Source organism: Haliotis rufescens, unplaced genomic scaffold (assembly GCF_023055435.1).
Source record: "Haliotis rufescens isolate VD_foot unplaced genomic scaffold, xgHalRufe1.0.p SCAF_13, whole genome shotgun sequence".
Taxonomy (NCBI): Eukaryota; Metazoa; Mollusca; class Gastropoda; order Lepetellida; family Haliotidae; genus Haliotis; species Haliotis rufescens.
In genome coordinates this window covers 30,332,306-30,353,135 of record NW_025963813.1, presented here as the reverse complement: position 1 = coordinate 30,353,135, position 20,830 = coordinate 30,332,306, and the positions used below count along the sequence as shown (strand labels likewise).

The following is a 20,830-nucleotide window of genomic DNA, read 5'->3' as shown; positions in this document are numbered from 1 at the left end:
GTTAACATGAACTGAGCAGGTTTTGGGCAATATTCCAACCATAGCATGACAGGGAACACTAGCATGAGCACTGTACCCATATGGGGAATCAACACTGGGTCTTCACGCTACGGACAGGACAGTCAGAGGCCATGTTGTAGGGTGAGTGAGTATGGTTTTATGCCGCTTTTAGCAATATTCCAGCAATATCACAGTGGGGGACACCAGAAATGGGCTTCACACATTGTACCCATGATGGGAATCGAACCCGGGTCTTCGGCGTGACAAGGGAATGCTTTTACCACTAGGCTCCTCGACCGCCCCTTGAATGGTGAATACTTACTCGTTCTCTCTCGGATGAAGCCAGCTGCTGCATGAAGTCTCGGAGGGCCATACGGACAGCCTCGGGGTCGACATCAAGAGCGGCGAAGTCACGTCGCATTGGGGACATGCTGCGGCTACGGAGGGGGCTGGTGGACCTGAGGGGGCTGCCCGACCGGGTGGGTGATCCTGTGCGGGGGATGGGGGAGCCACGCCCATCAGTTGTGGTGGCATACGTACTGTCGAATCCTGAAGAAGATTGTTGCGATACATAACATGGGTTTGCAAGCACATGTTGTGAAGATTCATCAGTAAGGAGAAGTTGTGCAAGTGATTTGGATTAATGTTGTTCCTAATATTCAGTTCCAACATATATCATAAAATAAATGGTTTCTATATTTCCTACAGTTAAGGAGTTAGATGGATTATTTTGTGAGTTACTACTGCTGACTTGACATTTTACTCTATGCATCTGTTGAATATCTAAGTGGCAGTTTTTACCTTTGGATGGGGATGTTGGTCGTGATCTCTTTGGACTGGGGCTGCGAGAACGGATAGGGCTACGTGCTCGGGGCATGTCCTGTCGGAAGCCGATAGTACGTCGTAGACTTGACACGATGCTGCTCAGTTTGAATTCCACATCGCGTTTAGCTCCCTCTAGCCTGGCAAGGGTTGCTTCAAGGGCATTAACCCTGCCTTCAGCGCCACTCAGCTTGAGGCGGAGATCCGATATTTCATTATTGGTAGTATCAAGCGAGATCTCGTAGTTCTTGCATTGGTCAATCAGTTTGCGTTCTCCCCTACGGCTATCCTCGAATGACAGCTGGTAGTCACGTTCCTTCAGACGCGATTCATCAATGAGTTCGCCCATCTTTCTCTGCATGTTGGCCAGTTCCTTACGGAGAGCCTCGCGGCTAGCCTCGGTCTCGACAACCTTCTGTTTGAGGTCGAACGAAGCCTTCCTTGACTCTTCCTCCTTGTCTTCGTCCCGAGCGACCCTGACCTGGAGGTCACACACCTCCTTGCCAAGCTTGCTGCGCTCGCCGTCGAGCATCTTCACCTGTCGACGCAGATCCTGCAGCTCACGCCGAGCCTCAAGACGAGCCTTCTCCACCTCCCGCAGGTTCATGCGGAGGTCACCAGACTCTTTCTGAATGACAACCCTTTGATCCTCCATGACTGAAGAGAGAAGTGTTTCCATGACAATATACGTAAACGAAAATTGCCAATTTTAGCAATATTGCAGTCAAATAGAATAATACTATATATTGGAATGAATCATTTTACTGAGCTATAAACCTCATAACTTCTTTGAGCGGCATTTAGAAGTTGGAGTACTAAGTAAGGATAAGATTTATGGATGAACAACTTCTTTATTACAATTAAACTCATACATACTCTGTACATCACTTGCTTGATGACGGTGTTAGAACCTACACCGAAACGTTGCTCCTAATTGAAATAAAGAAGTTGTTCATCCAAAAATCTTATCCTTACTCATAAACCTCATCATGATGCGATGCAAAAGAACACAATTTCACTTACTGATAATCCTCTGTTTGGCCTCTTGGAGGCCGCGACTGAGCTCCGTCTTGTCGGCCTCGGCCTTCTTCACCTTGTTGCGGAGGTCATCTGCTGCCTTCCCTATGGCATCCTTTTCGTGGATCTCGTCGTTGACAGCACGCTTAAGGTCAAGGACATCCTTGCGGAGCTGATCCTTCATTTCCTCAGCTGGAAAAAAAAAGAATGATTGAAATGATCTCATTTTCCAGGAAATATGAAAACAATTTCTCATCTGTTTGTTATTTTGTCATGAATATAAGTTCACTGCTTGAACCTAAAAGGCGACTATGCTTGTCGTAAGAGGCAACTAACAGGATCGGGTGGTCAGGCTCGCTGACTTGGTTGATGCATGTCATCGTATCCCAGTTACGCGGATTGATGTCAATTACTGGATTGTCTGGTCCAGACTCGATTATTTACAGACCACCGTCATATAGCTGGAATATTGCTTAGAGCGGTGTTGAACAAACAAACACGGCTTGAACAATGTTTCCTTGGCATTAAGCATCTACACAAAGATGAATCACCTTCTCTAATCTTCCTGTTAGCATCGATGAGGTCTCGTCTGATGGAGTCTCGCGTCTCCTCAACCAGCTTGAGTTGCACCTTGAGTTCCGCCACCTCACGGAGGGCACCTTCGCGCTGACGGCCGATCTCACGGATCTGCAGAGTGAGATCCTTCACCTCTCGCTCATGTCCCTCGCTGTAGATGAAAAAAACACCCAACAATAAATATCCTGTGTGGTGAACAAATTGTTTTACAATCGTAAGGTGTGTCAGATGTATTTAAAATTGAAAATTAATTTTGACGAGAGGTTGGACATTGATTTAAACAGTGTGACGAGGTTCACAGGTTGGCACAGAAATCCCCAACATCATTATCTACCAGATCTGGGAGTCAAACGATGACCAATTATCCTGTCACATGTAAGGGAGACAACTATGTGTTTCGACACCATTAACCATTGATTTGTTTGTTTGTTGTTTAACGCTGTACTCAGCAATATTCCAGCTATGTGACGGCGTTCTGTAAATAATTGCATCTGGACCAGACAATCCAGTGATTGACATCATGAGCATCAATCAACACAACTGAGATACGAGGACATGCACTAACCAAGTCAGCGAGCCTGACCACCCTATCCCTTTAGTCGCCTCTTACGACATTCATAGTCGCCATTAACGGCAAGCATGGGTTGCTGAAGACCTATTCTAAGCCCGTATCTTCAAAGTTCTAGACCACTGGAGGATGTATAGGTCACAAAGTGAAACTATTTGTTGGTTTGTACAATGCTCTAATGTCCAAGCTAACAAGTTCGAAACTGTGGGTAACGTACGTGGTCTCCTCAAACTGTTGCTGGAAGTTCTTGAGCTGAGACTGGAGGCTGTTGATGCTGCTTCGGTCCGTCTCAAGGCGGGTCTGGTACTCGCGCTTCAGTCGCTCGTACTCGGTGTTGAGGCTGTTCAGGTCGACCTGCAGCTGCGAGTACCGTTCCTGCAGTGTACTCTTCTCCTGCTCCAAGATGGACATTGCCTGAAGCGGAAAGTTCAATTGTTATTTTCATTTAACGATAAACAAGATTAAATGTTTGAAATATTAAAACTAAAATGATTATTTTCCAAGTCTGACATTAATTGCTTGAATTTGCCGCAGCGATCCAATGAAGATTTTAAGAAACCTACAAACAAGTGATCAAGTGATTGGTAATTAGACATCAGTCTTAATATTTTTTCAGAAATGATTGACAGCTACTTGTTGGCGGAGTCTGTATGACACAAATTTCATGAAACCCACCATCACAACCTACAGACAAGGATCATAATCTGGATGACAATTTAAGATCTGAAACCCCCAATCAGCAAATCCTGGCAGAGAAGGGACACAACTCTGCACAGTGGTTCATCAGAAACATCTGAGGACCCCAACCCACCATCACAACCTACAGACAAGGATCATAATCTGGATGACAATTTAAGATCTGAAACCCCATATCAGCAAATCCTGGCAGAGAAGGGACACAACTCTGCACAGTGGTACATCAGAAACATCTCGGGACCCCAACCTACCTGCTGCTTGTCGTTCTCGGCCATGAGGAGAGCGTCGTCACGGTCACGCTGTAGGGAGGCCAGATTCTCATGGAGTTCCTCGCGCTCGTTGTCAAAGCGGGAACTCATGTCTTCCTTCTCCAGGTTGTGATGGTGGAGGAGCTGCTCTCGCTCGTTGTCAAACTGCATGCGCTGCGAATCCTGAAATGTACCGATTTCATCATTATTAATATCGATTCATCAAATTTTAATCCAAAAATGACATTTCTCCTAAATTGTTGATAGGTATATAAAAATAATGCAAGTGATTCTGAAGCATTTGATTGGCTAACCCAGCCATGAACCAATTTTTAAGCAGTATCAAATTAATGTTTCCTGATTGTCTGATAATAGGGTAGGCTTGTGTGGCATTATTGCGTTGAATAATGTCACTGATTTTGTATTGTTGTCTACAGTTTTTTTATGTTAATGATTTAATAAGCTGCCTGTGAAGTTATAATGACATACTTATTTGTAAAAATTGACTTGCATATGAACACTGTTTTTTAGGTTCATACCTCCATAAACACAAACTTTACTGAGGTCAATTCTTACAATGAAGTGATACGATTGGGGATAAAGCTAGCACTCACCCTTTCTCGACTGAGTCTCTCTACATCTTCCTCATGTGACTGCTTCTCCTGTGTGAGCGCCATCTGCAGGTCACGCTCCATCTGCTGCATGCGTGAGGTGAGACCCTCGCGGTGGTGCTCAGCCCGATCAATGTCTGCCTCCTTCTCCTTGACCAGACGCTGGATCTCAGCTGCAACACGAACACACATTGTTCAACCTTCACGAAACACACATTGTTCAACCTTCATGAAACACACATTGTTCAACCTTCACGAAACACACATTGTTCAACCTTCACCAAACACACATTGTTCAACCTTCACCAAACACACATTGTTTGACCTTTGTATCCAGTGAGCAACTTTTAGATATAACCGAGTCACTGACACACTGGCACAATGGACAACTTTGTGACACAAAGAACAGAGGGGAATTTTGTGACACTGAACACTAGGAACTTTTGTTATACCAGAGCACTGTTTCACGTTCTGATTCAAAATGATGGGAAACTTTGTAAACCTAGAAACAATGGGGGAATTTTAGAGAAAAGATTGTTGCTCTTTAATACACAAAATGAACGTGAACTTTGTACTTCCAGAAATGTTACATTTTCAAATACAAATAATTAAACAGTTTATAACTAGAAACAAAGTGTCATAATTTAACTGTGACACTTCAAAGCCATCCTAGTTTCTTTCGTATGTTATCTGCACATGTGTAGTGACCCTGACCTTGCAGGTTCTCCTTGCGGACGATGAGTTCCTGGTTTTCGCCCTCCAGCTGCGACTTCCTGACCTCCAACATCTGCACGCTCTGCTGTGCCTCGTACAGTGCCGCCTCAAGCTGGTCCTTCTCGGAGGCGAGGGAGGCCACACTCTCGCTCTGCATGCGGTTCTCTCGCTCGGTCGCAGTCACCTGCACCACAAGCTCGCCCTTGTCAGTCATCAAGATCTCCTTCTCCTTAACAATACGGTCATACGCTGACTGGTTGCGCTCAAGTTCCTTCCTCGCGGTCAGCAGTTCGTCAGTAAGAGCTTGCTTCTGACGAGAAACCTTAAAGAAAACAAGGATGCATAAGTGAGTGAGTGAGTGTGGTTTTTACGCCGCTGTGAGCAATACTCCAGCAATATCAGGGCAGGGGACACCAGATATGGGATACACACATTGTCCTCATGTGGGGAATCAAACACTGGTGTTAGGTGTAACCAGGGAATACTGTAACACTGCTACCCCATCAACCCAAGGATGTATAGAAAAATCTGTTTGGATATAGGTCTTAAAGAAGATGGGTAACAATTGCAGTATTGGTTAATTTAGAAATTGCTTGTACAAGGTAGTTTTCCAGATATTCTTTAAGATCAAGCATGTATTAATGTTTATCGGAATCAATGCAGATATTGCGATAGATATTTGAGTTTATGATATTTGCTTCTCACCATTGACAACTCAGCTTGCACATTGGCCTTCTCGCCATTCAAGGCACGGATCTCTTCCTCCAGCTGTTGACGAGTCAACTCCGAAAGTTCCAGTGTCTGGTTCAGACCTGATGGTCAACAATACCCAATTGTTAATATCAAGAGCTACAGATCTTCTTTCCAAAACAATCACATTAAAGACACTCCAAGCCGGTTACTTCTTTGAGGACAAATTATTGAAAATCATTTTAAAGTCAAAAATAATTTTTAAAAATGAAGCTAATTTTCCAGATATAACTTACCGATTTTCTCGGTTTCGAGATCCATCTTCTCCTGCTCAACTCGGACCAGTTCCTCGCGGATACCAGCCTTATCCTGCTCCAAGGCGGACTTATCACTGGCCAGATTAGACTTCTCAGCTTCCATCTACAAGAGTAGTTATAGTCTTATTAATTCTTTAAAGTCATAGAGATGCAATCAAGTTCTTTTTTTTTTCCTCTGTTACCTCTATGAATGAGTATTTGTTTGTTTGTTGTGTAAGGCCTCACTGCTATATTCCTGCTATAAGATGGTGGTCTGTAAATAATCTAGTCTGGACCAGAAAATCTGGAGACTGATATGAGCATCGATCTATGTAATTGGGATACGATGACATGCATCAACCATGTCAGGAAGCCTGGCCACCCAATCCCGTCAGTCGCCTCTTAGGACAAGCATTCTCACCTCTCAAGATGAGCATGGGTTGCTGAAGACCAATTCTAACCTTGATCTCTACAGGCAAGTGAGTGAGTAAGCGAATTGGATTTGAACTGTAGTTACTTGTATAAGTGAGAAAGTGGGTTTGTATTTACTTGTATGAGTGAGAAAGTGGGTTTGTATTTACTTGTATGAGTGAGAAAGTGGGTTTGTACTTACTTGCATGAGTGAGAAATAGGGTTTGTATTTACTTGCATGAGAGAGAAAGTGGGTTTGTATTTACTTGTATGAGTGAGAAAGTGGTTTTGTATTTACTTGCATGAGAGAGAAAGTGGGTTTGTATTTACTTGTATGAGTGAGAAATAGGGTTTGTATTTACTTGTATGAGTGAGAAATAGGGTTTGTAGTTACTTGCATGAGAGAGAAAGTGGGTTTGTATTTACTTGTATGAGTGAGAAATAGGGTTTGTAGTTACTTGCATGAGTGAGAAAGTGGGTTTGTATTTACTTGTATGAGTGAGAAGGTGGGTTTGTATTTACCTGAATGATTGAGAAAGTGGGTTTGTATTTACCTGAATGATGATCTTGTTGAGCTCGATCTTGTCCTGGCCAAGTCCCTCATTGAGAGCCTGCATCTTGAGAAGAGCATCACGGAGAGCTGCCTCCTCCGTCTTCAGCTTGTTGATCTCAACTTCAATCTCTGCCTTCTGAAGCTCAGCTCTAGACAGCGCATCACCTGCGAAAGAATATTCATCTTTTTTAACATCAGGAAATTACACAAAATGTTGGTCAATAGCTATTTACAGAGATCTGATTCTTAGAATGTTCATAAAACCCCCGCAATATCTTATTATCATTTTTGTCTCCCATACAAGAATGAATTATTGCTAAATATGGTGTATGTATCACAAGTGATTTCTTTTCTACACACCATCCTAAAATTACTGCATAAGTTATCACAGAATGTTGTTTAATATGTTTGGAAAGTCTAAAAGTTCATCCCTGCACCTAAAATGTTGAGAGACAAACATTTATGTACTGAGACAGTGTACGTACCAACTTCATTCCTTTGTCCTTCAAGGACTTCTTTGTCGAGGAGGGCTCGGTTCAACGCCTCCTTGGTGGCCACGAGCTCTTCTCGCTGAGTTGACAGCCTCGTCTCAGACTGGGAGATCATCTTTTGGCTGAAACAACGAAACAAAATAATTTCAGTCATTTCATTTATCATAACTATGTGTGCAGTTGAATTATTTTGTAACATTTGCCATGACAAAAGTATGAGTATCAGTTTGGGATATGCTTTCCTTCACGTAACTTCCATCTGTGTTTTCATGACATCACCATCATCAAGTATCAGGGTAATCAAATGTCATAACTCTTATTCCCTAGCCCCTTGTGTGTATCTTCTTTCTGTTTTCTGCTGACTTGTGAATAATAAGCTGTCATCATCAATCAGTGCATGCATATATTTACAATGTTGTAATCCCTGGAACATCTCAACAATGAAGCTGTAAGTTTAAACATTGTTGCATGACTGTTATTCCATTGTTATTTCACTGTAAGGGAGCTACTTTTATTACAATGTATACAAACTGTGTGACCTCCCATGTAGTAAACAATTTATACCCTCATATCAAAGCAATTATTCTATTATTGATCCTGAAGTTTTGCACAAAACACAATTAATTTTTTATGATAAAGAAGCGTAATAGTTGACAAAGTAGGCGTGGATCTGTTGTCAGACTAGCACGATGCTGATTGGCCCATCTCATCAAATATTGACACACATGCAAGGCTGTAGGAGTCCCCGTGGAATACAGGCGATCTTAGCACGACTGTCATAAGTCAGTGTTAAAGTATGGGAGTTTGCTTTGTGCTGAGATCACTTTGTGGAATGAGGCCCAGGACCCACTTGCATAACAACATCTTAGCGCTAAGATGATCGTAACTCCCATACTTTAACATAGGCTCACAGTAGTCTTAAATCTAAGATCTTAAGTCTAAGATCGTTTTGTGGAATGAGGTCCTGGTCTTTAAATCATACAGGCGCTGAAGGTTTGATAGTAAGTTAGATGGCATAAAGTGTTAATCTGAATTTATGCTTCCAAAAAGAGCCTATGCTATAAGGGCTTATGCTATCCTTGTAGAATATATAATTTCATCTTCTGATAGTGAGTTAATTGCCACTTTAACAGTATTTCAGTTATTTCATGGCTTGTCAGCTTTGTCTGTGACATTCACACTAATGACTTGCATGAAACCAACAAGCATGGATCTGGAGCCAGCAAACCAAGGTCATAATGATGAAAGGTCTGGGATTCAAACTCCCAATTTTCTCTGAATAAATGTGGACTATATGAGATAACAGCAGTAAAGACGTTATCTAATTTTTTTTTTCTTTCCTATCCAGAAGCCTTATTTCTAAAGAGACAATATGTGTCATATAACTGCCTATTTTTTTCAGATTTTAATAGTGAATTAATGCTGCTGTGGCTTTTGAACAGGGAGGGAGGGAGGGAGGGTGATTTTCAGATGACAAATACTCATCCTCACCATCTCTCGTTCTCCTTCTGTCCCCTCTCTCTGTCCTTGAGGATGTCCTCTTTGTCGTCCTCAAGGTTGTCCCGCTGTCTCTGGAGGTCAGAGTTAGCGGCCTGCAGTTTCTCCATCTCTCGATGAAGTCCCTCGATGTTCTCGTTGAGATCCTGTCGCACCTTCTCTAGCTGTGACTTCTCACTTCCTGTCACGTTCAGTGCGTTCTTGATGCGGTCTCGGTCCCGGAAGGAGTCTTCCTTATCTCTGTGACTGTAAGAGTGATGGAAGAAGTGACGGTCAATGAAAAGCAAAAACTTCATATCTTTATATTTTACAATTTTCTTGCCCAATATGCTAAGAGGAAGGAGGCAAATAAAAAAAGGAAAAGAAATTAAAAATGTGGTAAGAATTTCAAAGTATTAAAAGCTTTTAACTGAATTTAGGTTAATTCCTAACAGCAAAACAAGACATGACCTTATGACCATGTCCTTGTATAGAATATTGTAGTAGATCTTATTATGTTCTGGGGCGGTCGGGTAGCCTAGTGGTTAAAGCGTTCACTCGTCACGCCGAAGACACGGGTTCGAATCCCGACATGGGTACAATGTGTGAAGCCCATTTCTGGTGTTCCCCGCCGTGATATTGCTGGAATATTGCTAAAAGCGGCGTACTTATTATGTTCTAAAGTGGACACACTTTAAGCGATCGTCATAATCTGGTCGAATATAATTTTCCTGAACGGTTGCATGGATCACTGGGTGAGTTACTCACGCGTTATCGAGGTCTTCCTTGAGGTTGAGGATCTGCAGTTCAAGACGCCTCTTCTCATTCTGCCCATCATCCAGGGACTTCCTCAGTGTCGTGGTGTGATCCCGGCTGGCTCCCAGCTTGGCGCGGAGATCCGATACCTGGAGTTGCCGTTTGTTGAGAGCAGCCTGGACGGCTGAGAAGGTGGCGTCAGCGAAAGCGGGAGAGCGGGATCGCCCTCGTGGGGAAGGTGAACGAGTTGGGGATCGACTCTTCATGCCAGGTGACCTTGACCTTGGAGAGATCGACCTTGCCCTGAGTGGTGATGAAGATCGGACTAATGGTTCGGGTAAAGTGACCCCATCTATGTTGTCCTCTACCGTTCTGTCAGCATCGTTGATGACAGCTTCGGCGATGTTGCGGAGTGCGTAATGGAGCGCTTCGGTTTCTTCACGAATCTGTCGAGCGGTATCGGTCTCGGGTACCTCCCTCTCGTAGACCTCGCTAACGTTGCCCTCCAGCTGGTTGATGGTCCTCTGCAGTGTGTTGACGGTCTTGTCCTTCTCATCCAGCTGGATCTTCAGACGCTCGTTCATCATGGTCAGTTCCTGTACTCGAGAAGACAGGTCGGAGTTGTGGGTATCAAACCTTGTCTGGATCTCCGTCACCTTGCGGATTTCCTCACGAAGCTGGTTTTCGATGGTCATCTTCTCACTGCGTTCTCTGTCCACCAAGACCTGGATGATGTCAAATTAGCAGGGTGGATTAATGTAACAGGCACCATCATGACAAATGAATCTAATAGGACTTAGTTTTTTGTTTACACACAACAAACACAAAAGGGTAATTAAAACTTTTTTTTAACAAGTATCAAAGATAACTTGCTTAAATGTTAACATTTGGATACTAAACTTCACCTTGAATACGAAACTGTCCCTATGATTTGGGAATGACTTTACGGCAGCCATCTTGGTTTGCTTTAGGTTGGCAGTTGAGTGACAACAAGTGTGAGTGCAGGAGGTGTATTGTGTTGGCTGATGAATCCAAGTGTATATGAAGAACCTGTGTCTGTCTATTTTAACAATAAGCACATTGAGATCCAATTTCTGTCACTGCTGGAAGTATTTCACTGGCCATGATGTGAGTTCCCGACCTACCTGAGTTTGTGTGTCAGAACTGCGCATGTTGGCACCGAGGTTTAGGCAGGCTGAATGCATGCTGCGAGCTGCCTTGGTAACGTCTGTGCGCACATGAGCCAGGTCTCTTTCTGTTGCAGTCTTCATCTCGCTGAACTGGCGCCGGAAAGCTACAACAGCACGCCACAGTGACAGAAGTCGGCTGTGCTCAGCACTGAAGTACTCGTTGAAGGTCTGGAAAGTACAAAGGTTGAAATGATGTTCATGATAATATTAAAGTTCAGCATCAGATCATAGACCATAGTGCCAATATCAGACCATTGTGCAGATATCAGATCATAGTGCCAGCATCAGATCATAGACCATAGTGCCGATATTAGACCATTGTGCAGATATCAGAATCATAGTGCCAGCATCAGATCATAGACCATAGTGCCGATATTAGATCATTGTGCAGATATCAGATCACAGTGCCAGCATCAGAACCAGCATCAATTTAAGCCAGAGTGCCAATGTGGATTGAGAAGGGTACACAAATTTACATCATCATGTTACATGGAGTTAATGGAGTTTGAATCCCTGATATTATTATTATTGTTGTTGTTGTTGCCATGGTAACTCACATGTTCTTCCTCCCTCCACTCTGTTTCCTTCACCTCCAGTTCTTCCCGAGCCCGCTGCCAGTCGGTGGTGAGTTTGTGGATGTCCGACGTAAGCTGATGATTGGCCGAGGTAGCTTGGTCGAGCTGTTCTCGGAGCATACCATTCACGTGGGCCAAACTGGAGCTCCTGCAGAGCAGACAGTACATCACATGAATACAGGGGATGGGGAATATTGTTAAAAGCAATTCCAGATGCAAAGTCCTGAATAAATATTTTTCACCGATGACGTGTGAGACATTTATGCAAAGAGCATAACAATTTTAGATTTTAGAGCAAATTCATTTAACAAATAATGTTTTTTGTCATTGTGTATTTGTTACTGATGAGGGCTACTACTAAGACTGTTACTATCATCACAACAATTACAAGTCACGAAGCTACGAGTCGACTACTTCTTCAACTGTTTCTGCTACTGCAGTGACTTCTACCACAACTACTACTGCTTCTGCCACTTCTACCACCACCGCTGCAGCTACTGACCTCTGCTGCTCTTCCTCCAACTTGATGAGGGCTGTTTCCAGATCCATGACATGATCCGCCTCTGAATACTTCAGTCTTGTCTCCGCGCTGTCCAGGGTCGAAAGCTGATAGCAGACAGGTCAGGGTCAAACCAAGGTCAGGGACAACACAAACAGATCAACTACCTCAAGGATGAATTGTGAACAAGATGGATACATGGAAGACTTAGGATGAAATAAGACGGATGATGGATGGGCAAAATGTGATTGAAGGTTCTGTCTACATTGAAAATGTCAGCTTTCGGACATTCTGCATTTAAAACTCGGAAAAAAGCAGAATAAAAGAGACAAGGCTATGAAACCCTTAAACTGGTAAAAAAACATGGAATTTCTGCAACTTTGCAGTTTATACTCTGGGAACAGTGAGTGAGTGGGATGAGGTTATTTCTGGAAAGAATGTCAGCTACATCAGAGCACGGTCTGGCAGAGCAGATTAAACTATTCCTTAGGGTTCATGGATGGTATGGAATAAATATGGCATGGGGAACTATGAGTAAGAAGACAAAATGTCTTTGGTCATTACACCATCATATCTTAAACGAAATTATGGTTCTCAACAAATCCCCGCACATCATTGGTACAGATGGACTTGAGGAACTGTGTGGGTTGGAACATCATTGGGATAATGTGTGGATGGATGGTTGGACAGATGGACGGATGGACAGATCTAGGATGGATGGACAAGTAGATTTATGGATGGATGGATGGACAAATGGATGAGTGGATGGACAGATCGATGGATGGATGGACAAGTAGATTTATGGATGGATGGATGGACAAATGGATGAGTGGATGGACAGATGGACGGATGGACAGATCGATGGATGGATGGACAAGTAGATTTATGGATGGATGGATGGACAAATGGATGAGTAGATGGACGGATGGACAGATCGATGGATGGATGGACAAGTAGATTTATGGATGGATGGATGGACAAATGGATGAGTGGATGGACAGATGGACGGATGGACAAGTAGATTTATGGATGGATGGATGGATGGACAAATGGATGAGTGGATGGACAGATGGATGGATGGACAAGTAGATTTATGGATGGATGGATGGATGGACAAATGGATGAGTGGATGGACAGAGGGATGGATGGATGGACAAGTAGATTTATGGATGGATGGATGGACAAATGGATGAGTGGATGGACGGAGGGATGGATGAGTGGATGTGCAATGGATTGATAAACTGATTAATGTGGATATACTTCTGGGCGATGCCTAATTCATCTGCTAATCTGAAGAGGGTAATGTAGTTGGTCAATGCATTGTTATCCTGCACCAGTTCTTTCTCATGAAAGTATTTACTTTTATCTAAATATCTGCTTCTAATTAAAGGACCTATCTGTGAGAGCTGAAGGTGAAGATTTTAAGTTTGGTTTCATCAGCTATCTCTTTGACCAAATTCCAAAGGTAAGACCCGAGAAGATTCCGGGGTAGAATAGGTCTTCAGCAACCCATGCTTGTCATAAAAGGTGACTATGCTTGTCGTAAAAGGCGACTAATGGGATCGGGTGGTCAGGCTCACTGACTTGGTTGATGCATGTCATCGATCCCAAATGCGTGGATTGATGCTCATGATATCAATCACTGGATTGTCTGGTCCAGACTCGATTATTTACAGACCGCCGTCATATAGCTGGAATATTGCTGAGTGCGGCGTTAAACAACAAACCAACCAACCAAGGTAAAGAGTTGGATAGATCGAAGCAAGCATAAAAGCACTTAATTTCATTTTTGAGTGAGTTTGATTTTTTGTGCAGCTAAAACTTAAGTACTTTTGGGGGTAGTGCATGTAAAAGAACAAATATTAGTGGGACTGCCTGAAATTGTCACTTGTGATAAGACATACTTTGATCAAATAGTGTGCACAGTTAAAACAAAGTGTGTATTCAAAGTCTTTCCTGAAAGTAGAAATGACATGCAAGACTTTGCAAGAAACTTCACACAGGTGCCAAGATGAACAAATGAGAGATGTCAGGTGAAGACTATAGAAGGTTGTCTTCAACATAACCAGTTGTTGGGCTAGCACTATCACAGCACACAGACACAAGCTTACCGCTGATACGTTATCATAATGAGCCTTTAGCTCTTGGTATTGCAGGTCTGAGTCCTCACACTTTTTCTTGTACTGAATGACCTGTGTTGTAAAGGGCAGAATTATTACCATGATTTCATTTGATAATTACCTTAATGGACGTTCTTTGAAAATCATATTGGCTTCCTCGAACTGAATCCTCCAGTTCTTGACATTTCTTCTTGTATTGAAGAAGCTGTAATGCAACTTCTTCATTAAGTATCTTTCTTCTTACAAAGGAAAATAAGTTGCAGGAAACTATCACATCTAACCCATTGCTTTGACCCCATACTGCAAATCTCCTGATTCTGAAAGTGTTTCCCATAAGACTTATCTTAATACCAGCCCTTCCTCATCCTGTTGAGAGGTTAGCTGTTCAATAAAGGTCACAAAAACCATTTTCATAATTATAAGAAATCTCCACTACTGAGTTCACTATCTGACTCTGACTACATGTTATGAGCATGTGTCTGTGAATAACTATCAAATAGTGATGAAACCAGGTGTTTGTAAAAAGGTGAGCAAATCCTGCCCTATCGGTGATGCCCATCACAAACACATGCAAGGGCAAGTCAATTGTTCACCGGAGAGCCATCATAAATGTGCACTGGTCTTTTCACCCCATGCTTACAGAACCATGAACTCCCAAGTATCTATTACAGTGCCATGACTGCTGCAGTGTTTGCCTTCATTTTGTGACTATTTACCCCATAGTTGAACTTCATCAATGCTTGTGCCTTGCTATGAACTGACACCATCTTGGCATAATTAGAGTCACCACTATTTAACCTCAAAATGACCAATACTTCCCAAGACACCCGACCATACCATACTCAAATTCTTCCCCAGATGGTTTGTAAATGTCTTCACTCGAGATACCAATTATCAACTATTGACCTTAATTCCCAAGACACCCAAACCTATTGCTCCCAGTTTGATATGTAAATACCTTCGCTTGTAGTTTCTGCACGAGTTGAGCTTGGCGCTGTTGGCCATCTTGGTACGCCTGGAGTTTCCTCTTATAGTTGCCGTGTTCTTCCTCCAGCTTCCGACGCAGGTCGATGTTCTGTTGCACCAGCCCCTTGGAAGGGGATTCATCATCGGGGCCATCTCCCTTCAGGGACTGCTCCAGCTGAAACAAGAACAGTAACTCTGTCACACTTCCTGTCTTCTGTGGCTTGCAGACCACTAAGTACAAATACCAAATACCACCTTCACTTATGATTTTGGTTGGCATTTTTGTTGTTGAAAAACATAGATGGCAAAAGAGGTATGAGTTGGTTAGAGACTAAAGTCCATTTTTTCACTACCACTCATTCACATTCTATAGACAATAACCGATTTCTATACTCAAAAGACTACTTTAATAACCCATGGTAACTTGTCGTCTTCTAATTTTTCTAAAGTCATGTAAATTTCTCAGAAAATAAACATATTACAAAATAGGAAAGACAATTTTTTTACACTTTGTATTTTCACATTTTAAGTTATGCAAATTAGTGCAATAATGAATTGAACATAATATTCCCCTTATTCAATGTTGATACTAAAAAATGAAATTATCAATTTTCAACTCAACACAATTATAAACCCTTTCCCTTGACTACAGAAAACTCAAATCAGTTTGATGAAGGCAAGACAGAACTAGTCATACTGTAGAGATTTGTTCAAAGACAGCCTGCAAGAGGTCAAAACCCATGTCATTATACACAAGGTACCTACACCATAAATGTTGACAACTTTGCCATTTGTCAGCCTTATCTCAAATTGCACTCAACCTAATGACAGTCCCAGTCATTTAACATGCAGTTCCTGCCACGCATACATTGAAGGTAGTTGTGGCAGATATCATATCTACAAACGTGGAGACAGTCTGCGAAACATTTCAGTCTCCCAGGGTATAATTAAAAAAAATAAAAATTCTGTGAATAGAAATGTATCGCGATCTGCAATGATTAAGTATGATTCATTATGGAATAAGGCGAGTAATGCTATTAAAACTGCCACTTTTCCAATATATCAACACATACGAGGGCCTTAAATGTAGTTCTTATATTTAAAATACAATAGAGAATAACAGTCAATAATGGATACTTCTAAGATACGCTTTGAATTTTTTTTTTACTTCTAAAGATATTTTTTGACACAAAAATTATACCTCTTAAAGATTTTCTTTGACAAAAAAAAAAGATTTTAAACTTAAAACAGACAAACATGTCTTTCAAGTGAAAACGAAAATGTGTTTTTTTCCATTATAACTGCATAAAACACTCAAACTCCCTGCCTGAAGAATAAATCTTGTTTAAACAAAGGTAAATCTAAATCAAATAAGTCACTGGCACATAGGTAAATCCCACTTTAAAAAACCAAGAATCTCCAATAGAGCAGAATGGTACATAAAACACAGGTAGATCCATAAGTGAAACACAGCCCTTATAGAACACCATGAATTAGCACATAAACATGTCACTCCAACAGAGTGCTGTTGTTCAATGTAAGAAGTATCCAGGGAAGTGGTATATCTACTCACAGCCAAGACTAGAGGATCGTACTCTGCTGCCATGTTTACCCGATTGAGGACTGTGATCGAATGCTGCCATAACCTAAACCACACACCTATATACTCCTCCTGGGACATGTTTTGACAGGATAACGAACCCACCTGTACCTTGCGTCCATGGAAACACTAACGAGACCTAGGTAGCAGGAATTATACTAATCCCCTGTTGCTCAGTTGAAGTCTTAGATCTACCTGTTACATACATGGCTCAGTGAATGTAATCCCCAGGAGGCTAACTACACCCCAGGTGATATTGGTAATATCATTAAAGAGAGGTGCAATATGTGTCTCAGGTACTAATATCTGATTATTCCCTAGTGAAGGTGTGATATACATAATACTACATTATGTTATTAACACAACTAATCATTTCAACTTCGACAAACATCTCCTCTCAATGCAAATATTTTACAGATAAAACAACAGTTGTTAATTTATTTTAATAAAACATATTAAAAAGGAGCCAAGATGCTCATTTCTTAAAACTGCAGTAATCTAGACTTGCCAACTAATATAGACATGCATGGGCTGTATTGAATATATTTTTTTCTGGGTCTGTATGACAAGTTTAATATGAACTGTATATGTTAAGAAATAAAACTGAAATTGCAGCAAACAATGCCTTGTAGATAAAAAAATGCATCTTTAAAATTGTAAATAAAAAATACAAATAAATAACAATGTGTATATCATAATCAGAAATACAGAGATAGGATATATTTTGCTGATAATTTGGTTATCTTATTGTCAGTTTTATAATAAAATATTTAAAATAAATAAATATTAATTCACTTATACTGAAATTCAAAGTAAACATATGTTTATTGATAGTTCATACTTCAGATGAAAACATCCTTAATCATATTACATTACAGTTTTATTACATAAATGGAGGATAGGACTAAGAGATCCACTTTCACAGACATATCAAAATCTCTGATTTACTCTAAACAAAGCCATAGATTTAATTGATAACATACAACAAGCTTTGCATAAAGGACAATAGACATTCCTAAGCTGTAAGCAATCTGCTTCAGTTGTGTCTACAGCTCTCTAATTACAGGTAAATGGGTAATTACAGGTAAAGCTGAAGTCCCTTTCAAAGATTAGCTAATTACCATTTAAAGTAATCCTTAATCTGCCTATAATCTATCACAAGTGATTAGTGGTTATACAACAAGGGATAGAGATTTACTTCGGAACTGAGATTGGTCATTTGAAATCCAGACAGGGCTAAAAATGTTTTGTATGAAATCGGTGCTGGTGAGCCATTCCCACTCTGAAGGCCAAGCCGCCACCAGGGGCGGCAATCAGCTGTTTCTGCAACAAGGAGTAAGTTTGGTTTGCCACCATTTGAACAGTATTTTAGTTATATCACGATATGTCAGCGGAAGTGGTTGGAGTGAGTGAGTATAGTTTAATGCCGCTTTTAACAATATTCCAGCAATATCACGGCAGGGAACACAAATGGGCTTCTCACATCGTACCCATGTGGGGAATCAAACCCAGGTCTTCGACATGAAAAGCAAATGCTTTAACCTCTCTGCACAGGGAATTCCGGTGCTATAAACAAGGAAGGCAGCAAGGTTATGGTGAACATTTTTTATTCATTAGTTGTCCTGTGTGTGTTAGCACTTGAACCCCCAAGAACCCCCAAAGTCGAAAGTTCCAAAGTCACACAAACCTTATTTTTCTGGTGAATTTGAAATTCATAAGCACATAAGTAAACAAAAAATAGATCTACTTGTTACTCCGTGAACACTTAATTGTGCAGTTCTAAGTTATACATAGCATACCCCAACCCTTAAAACGGAACAGTGAGCTTTAAAGTCTTTGAAGTTAAAAACAAAGAAAGAAAAAACCAAAACCAAAAACCATTTGAAATGATTCTTTGACAGTTTGCTTATTTCAAACCCAAACATGTCAGGAAATTTATTGTAAACTTTAATTCAAAATCTCTTTGCGTGAAAATATACATATTCATTACATTTTAATCAATGAGAATTTACCAAATGATATCTAGTCTGTCTTCTAGACCCAAGAGAATGTATTAAAGATTGAACCCAACTCATGCCTAGAATCATTTGGCAAGTCTAGACTGCCTCACTGTATAAAGAATTTAGAATTTACTTTTTATTTTGTGGATATATATCTTATAATGAGATAACTTATTTTCTTGGACTAAATGTTAGTCTAGTTTAGAGTGAGTTGGGTTTTATGCCACTAGACAATATTTAAGCAATTTTAATCTGTATTTTCATGTTCAACCAACATCAAACATGTCAAAAGACTTACATTTGGCTTTAATAATATACCAAATTGCAGACGGGAAAAGCTCAATCTTATCAATAACGTCTTCTTTCAATAACATTGTTTGCCTATCACAGAATGTCCGAGGACATCATTTCTGTAAATGACAAATATCAATCATTTACTGATTGTTTTTGTCAATAATCCACCTGTCACTCAGTCTTAATGCAATCAATACTGACTCCTGACAGACTTAGCAATTGCAACTAGTTGTGAGGGTAACAGTATCAGAAATATCTGTGGCTGCTCAGTAAATGGTATCAGATGAATCTGATTTCACCAAGTTATTTGAAGCTGACATCTTAAAACCAAGAGATTTTAAACAAACAATAAGTTATAAAACATCCAGTAATTCAGATTCGTTCATTCCTAGGATATAAAACTAAAGGATGGTAAATAACAGAGTAGGAAAAAGTTAATAAAATCCTAATGAAAGTGTCCCAATACCCTAAGTAGAATCACTATCATCACTGATACATTCCCATAACAAGAAAACATTTTCAGTGAGAAGGTAGACAAGGTAGTACATTTCGGTATAGATCCTTATACTGTTGTCAAGAAAGACTGAATAAGGATCTATACCGAAACATCGCTTTTTACAGTATTAAAGATGTTATCCATAAAATTGTGTCTACCTTGTCATCTGTCAACTTCTAAGTAATGCCCATCAAACAATTTAAAGTTTTAAGTGAGGGAGCATTCATTTGCTTTTCGAGGGGTTAGGGGAGGATGATGATTTTGGTTTGACACAGCATTCTTTTTGGAGCCTTGTTATTTTTTTCCCAACATATGCAGGTGCTTAACTATTTTAAATTGAATAAATAACTGCATTCTTTAGACACATGTCTGCAAGAAAAGGGCACATTATTTTTTACTCCTACAATGCGAGGAATATGTATAACAATGTCAGTGAAACGGGTTGGACCATATTTTTAAATATCCCCAGGCTCAGCCTCAGAATATAAAATGGCTGGTCCTCTTTCTCCATGTTTGATATCAGGCTGCTTCTACCAGTCGTTTGATCCGGGCAAATCATTCCTCTCGTCAAGCATGCTAATTGATTCCGTTGTGCTTCGCTTGATAAACACTGCTTGCCATAATCACAAGTCTCAACATATACTTTCAAGTCCTCAGAAATACAAACATTTACATTCAATAAGTGGTGAGGACAACGCCGTATCAAGCACTGAATTGTTTTCACGTGTGTGTATCTAAATGTTTGTAGAACGTTTGTAACTGTTTGTATTCCAGTTTGCACCTGACAGTACACCTGACAATCACAGTAATTGATAATCAATAGAGATTTCTACCTCTTCATGTACGATCAGTTGTCAGGATAACAGCATCTACGATGGATGACCCTTCGTGGACAGAGAAGATCGATAGGCCGTGATGGCATCAGCGGTCAAAGACACATGGCTAATTGCAGCAATTATCTGGCCTATCAAAGCATAAACACTGGTCACCTTGGCTGGTCAGATAGCCATACAAACAGTCTGAATAATTCAGATTTGATACAACAGTGGATAAAATGTTAAGCCAGACGAGGCACCCCTGAGACATGACAGACTTATGACAAGATGCTACTTTCCTTTCATGTATTGCAATCAAAGGAATATTATTCACCAAAGAAATATATCAC

At 40.8% G+C, this 20,830-nt stretch overlaps 1 protein-coding gene across 10 annotated transcripts in view; it reads right to left on the bottom strand.

The window, feature by feature from the left end:
* LOC124117797 (rootletin-like) overlaps window positions 1-20,830 on the bottom strand; it is a 121,910-nt gene that overhangs the window by 12,148 nt on the left and 88,932 nt on the right. For 8 of the 10 annotated variants that reach the window (XM_046479808.2, XM_046479810.2, XM_046479816.2 and 5 more), the window contains 19 exons: window positions 15,268-15,450; window positions 14,431-14,514; window positions 12,193-12,296; window positions 11,673-11,838; window positions 11,071-11,283; window positions 9,938-10,650; window positions 9,185-9,436; window positions 7,688-7,815; window positions 7,204-7,367; window positions 6,239-6,362; window positions 5,958-6,064; window positions 5,253-5,574; window positions 4,542-4,711; window positions 3,931-4,110; window positions 3,201-3,397; window positions 2,391-2,566; window positions 1,846-2,031; window positions 802-1,479; window positions 323-549 (listed from right to left, as the gene is read on the bottom strand). In XM_046479808.2, the coding sequence (XP_046335764.2) occupies window positions 323-549; window positions 802-1,479; window positions 1,846-2,031; window positions 2,391-2,566; window positions 3,201-3,397; window positions 3,931-4,110; window positions 4,542-4,711; window positions 5,253-5,574; window positions 5,958-6,064; window positions 6,239-6,362; window positions 7,204-7,367; window positions 7,688-7,815; window positions 9,185-9,436; window positions 9,938-10,650; window positions 11,071-11,283; window positions 11,673-11,838; window positions 12,193-12,296; window positions 14,431-14,514; window positions 15,268-15,450 (4,374 nt within the window). Of the gene's footprint in view, window positions 1-322; window positions 550-801; window positions 1,480-1,845; window positions 2,032-2,390; window positions 2,567-3,200; window positions 3,398-3,930; window positions 4,111-4,541; window positions 4,712-5,252; window positions 5,575-5,957; window positions 6,065-6,238; window positions 6,363-7,203; window positions 7,368-7,687; window positions 7,816-9,184; window positions 9,437-9,937; window positions 10,651-11,070; window positions 11,284-11,672; window positions 11,839-12,192; window positions 12,297-14,300; window positions 14,382-14,430; window positions 14,515-15,267; window positions 15,451-16,848; window positions 16,927-20,830 lie in introns of those variants that run through there. The other 2 variants (XM_046479818.2, XM_046479809.2) reach the window with 2 other exon arrangements.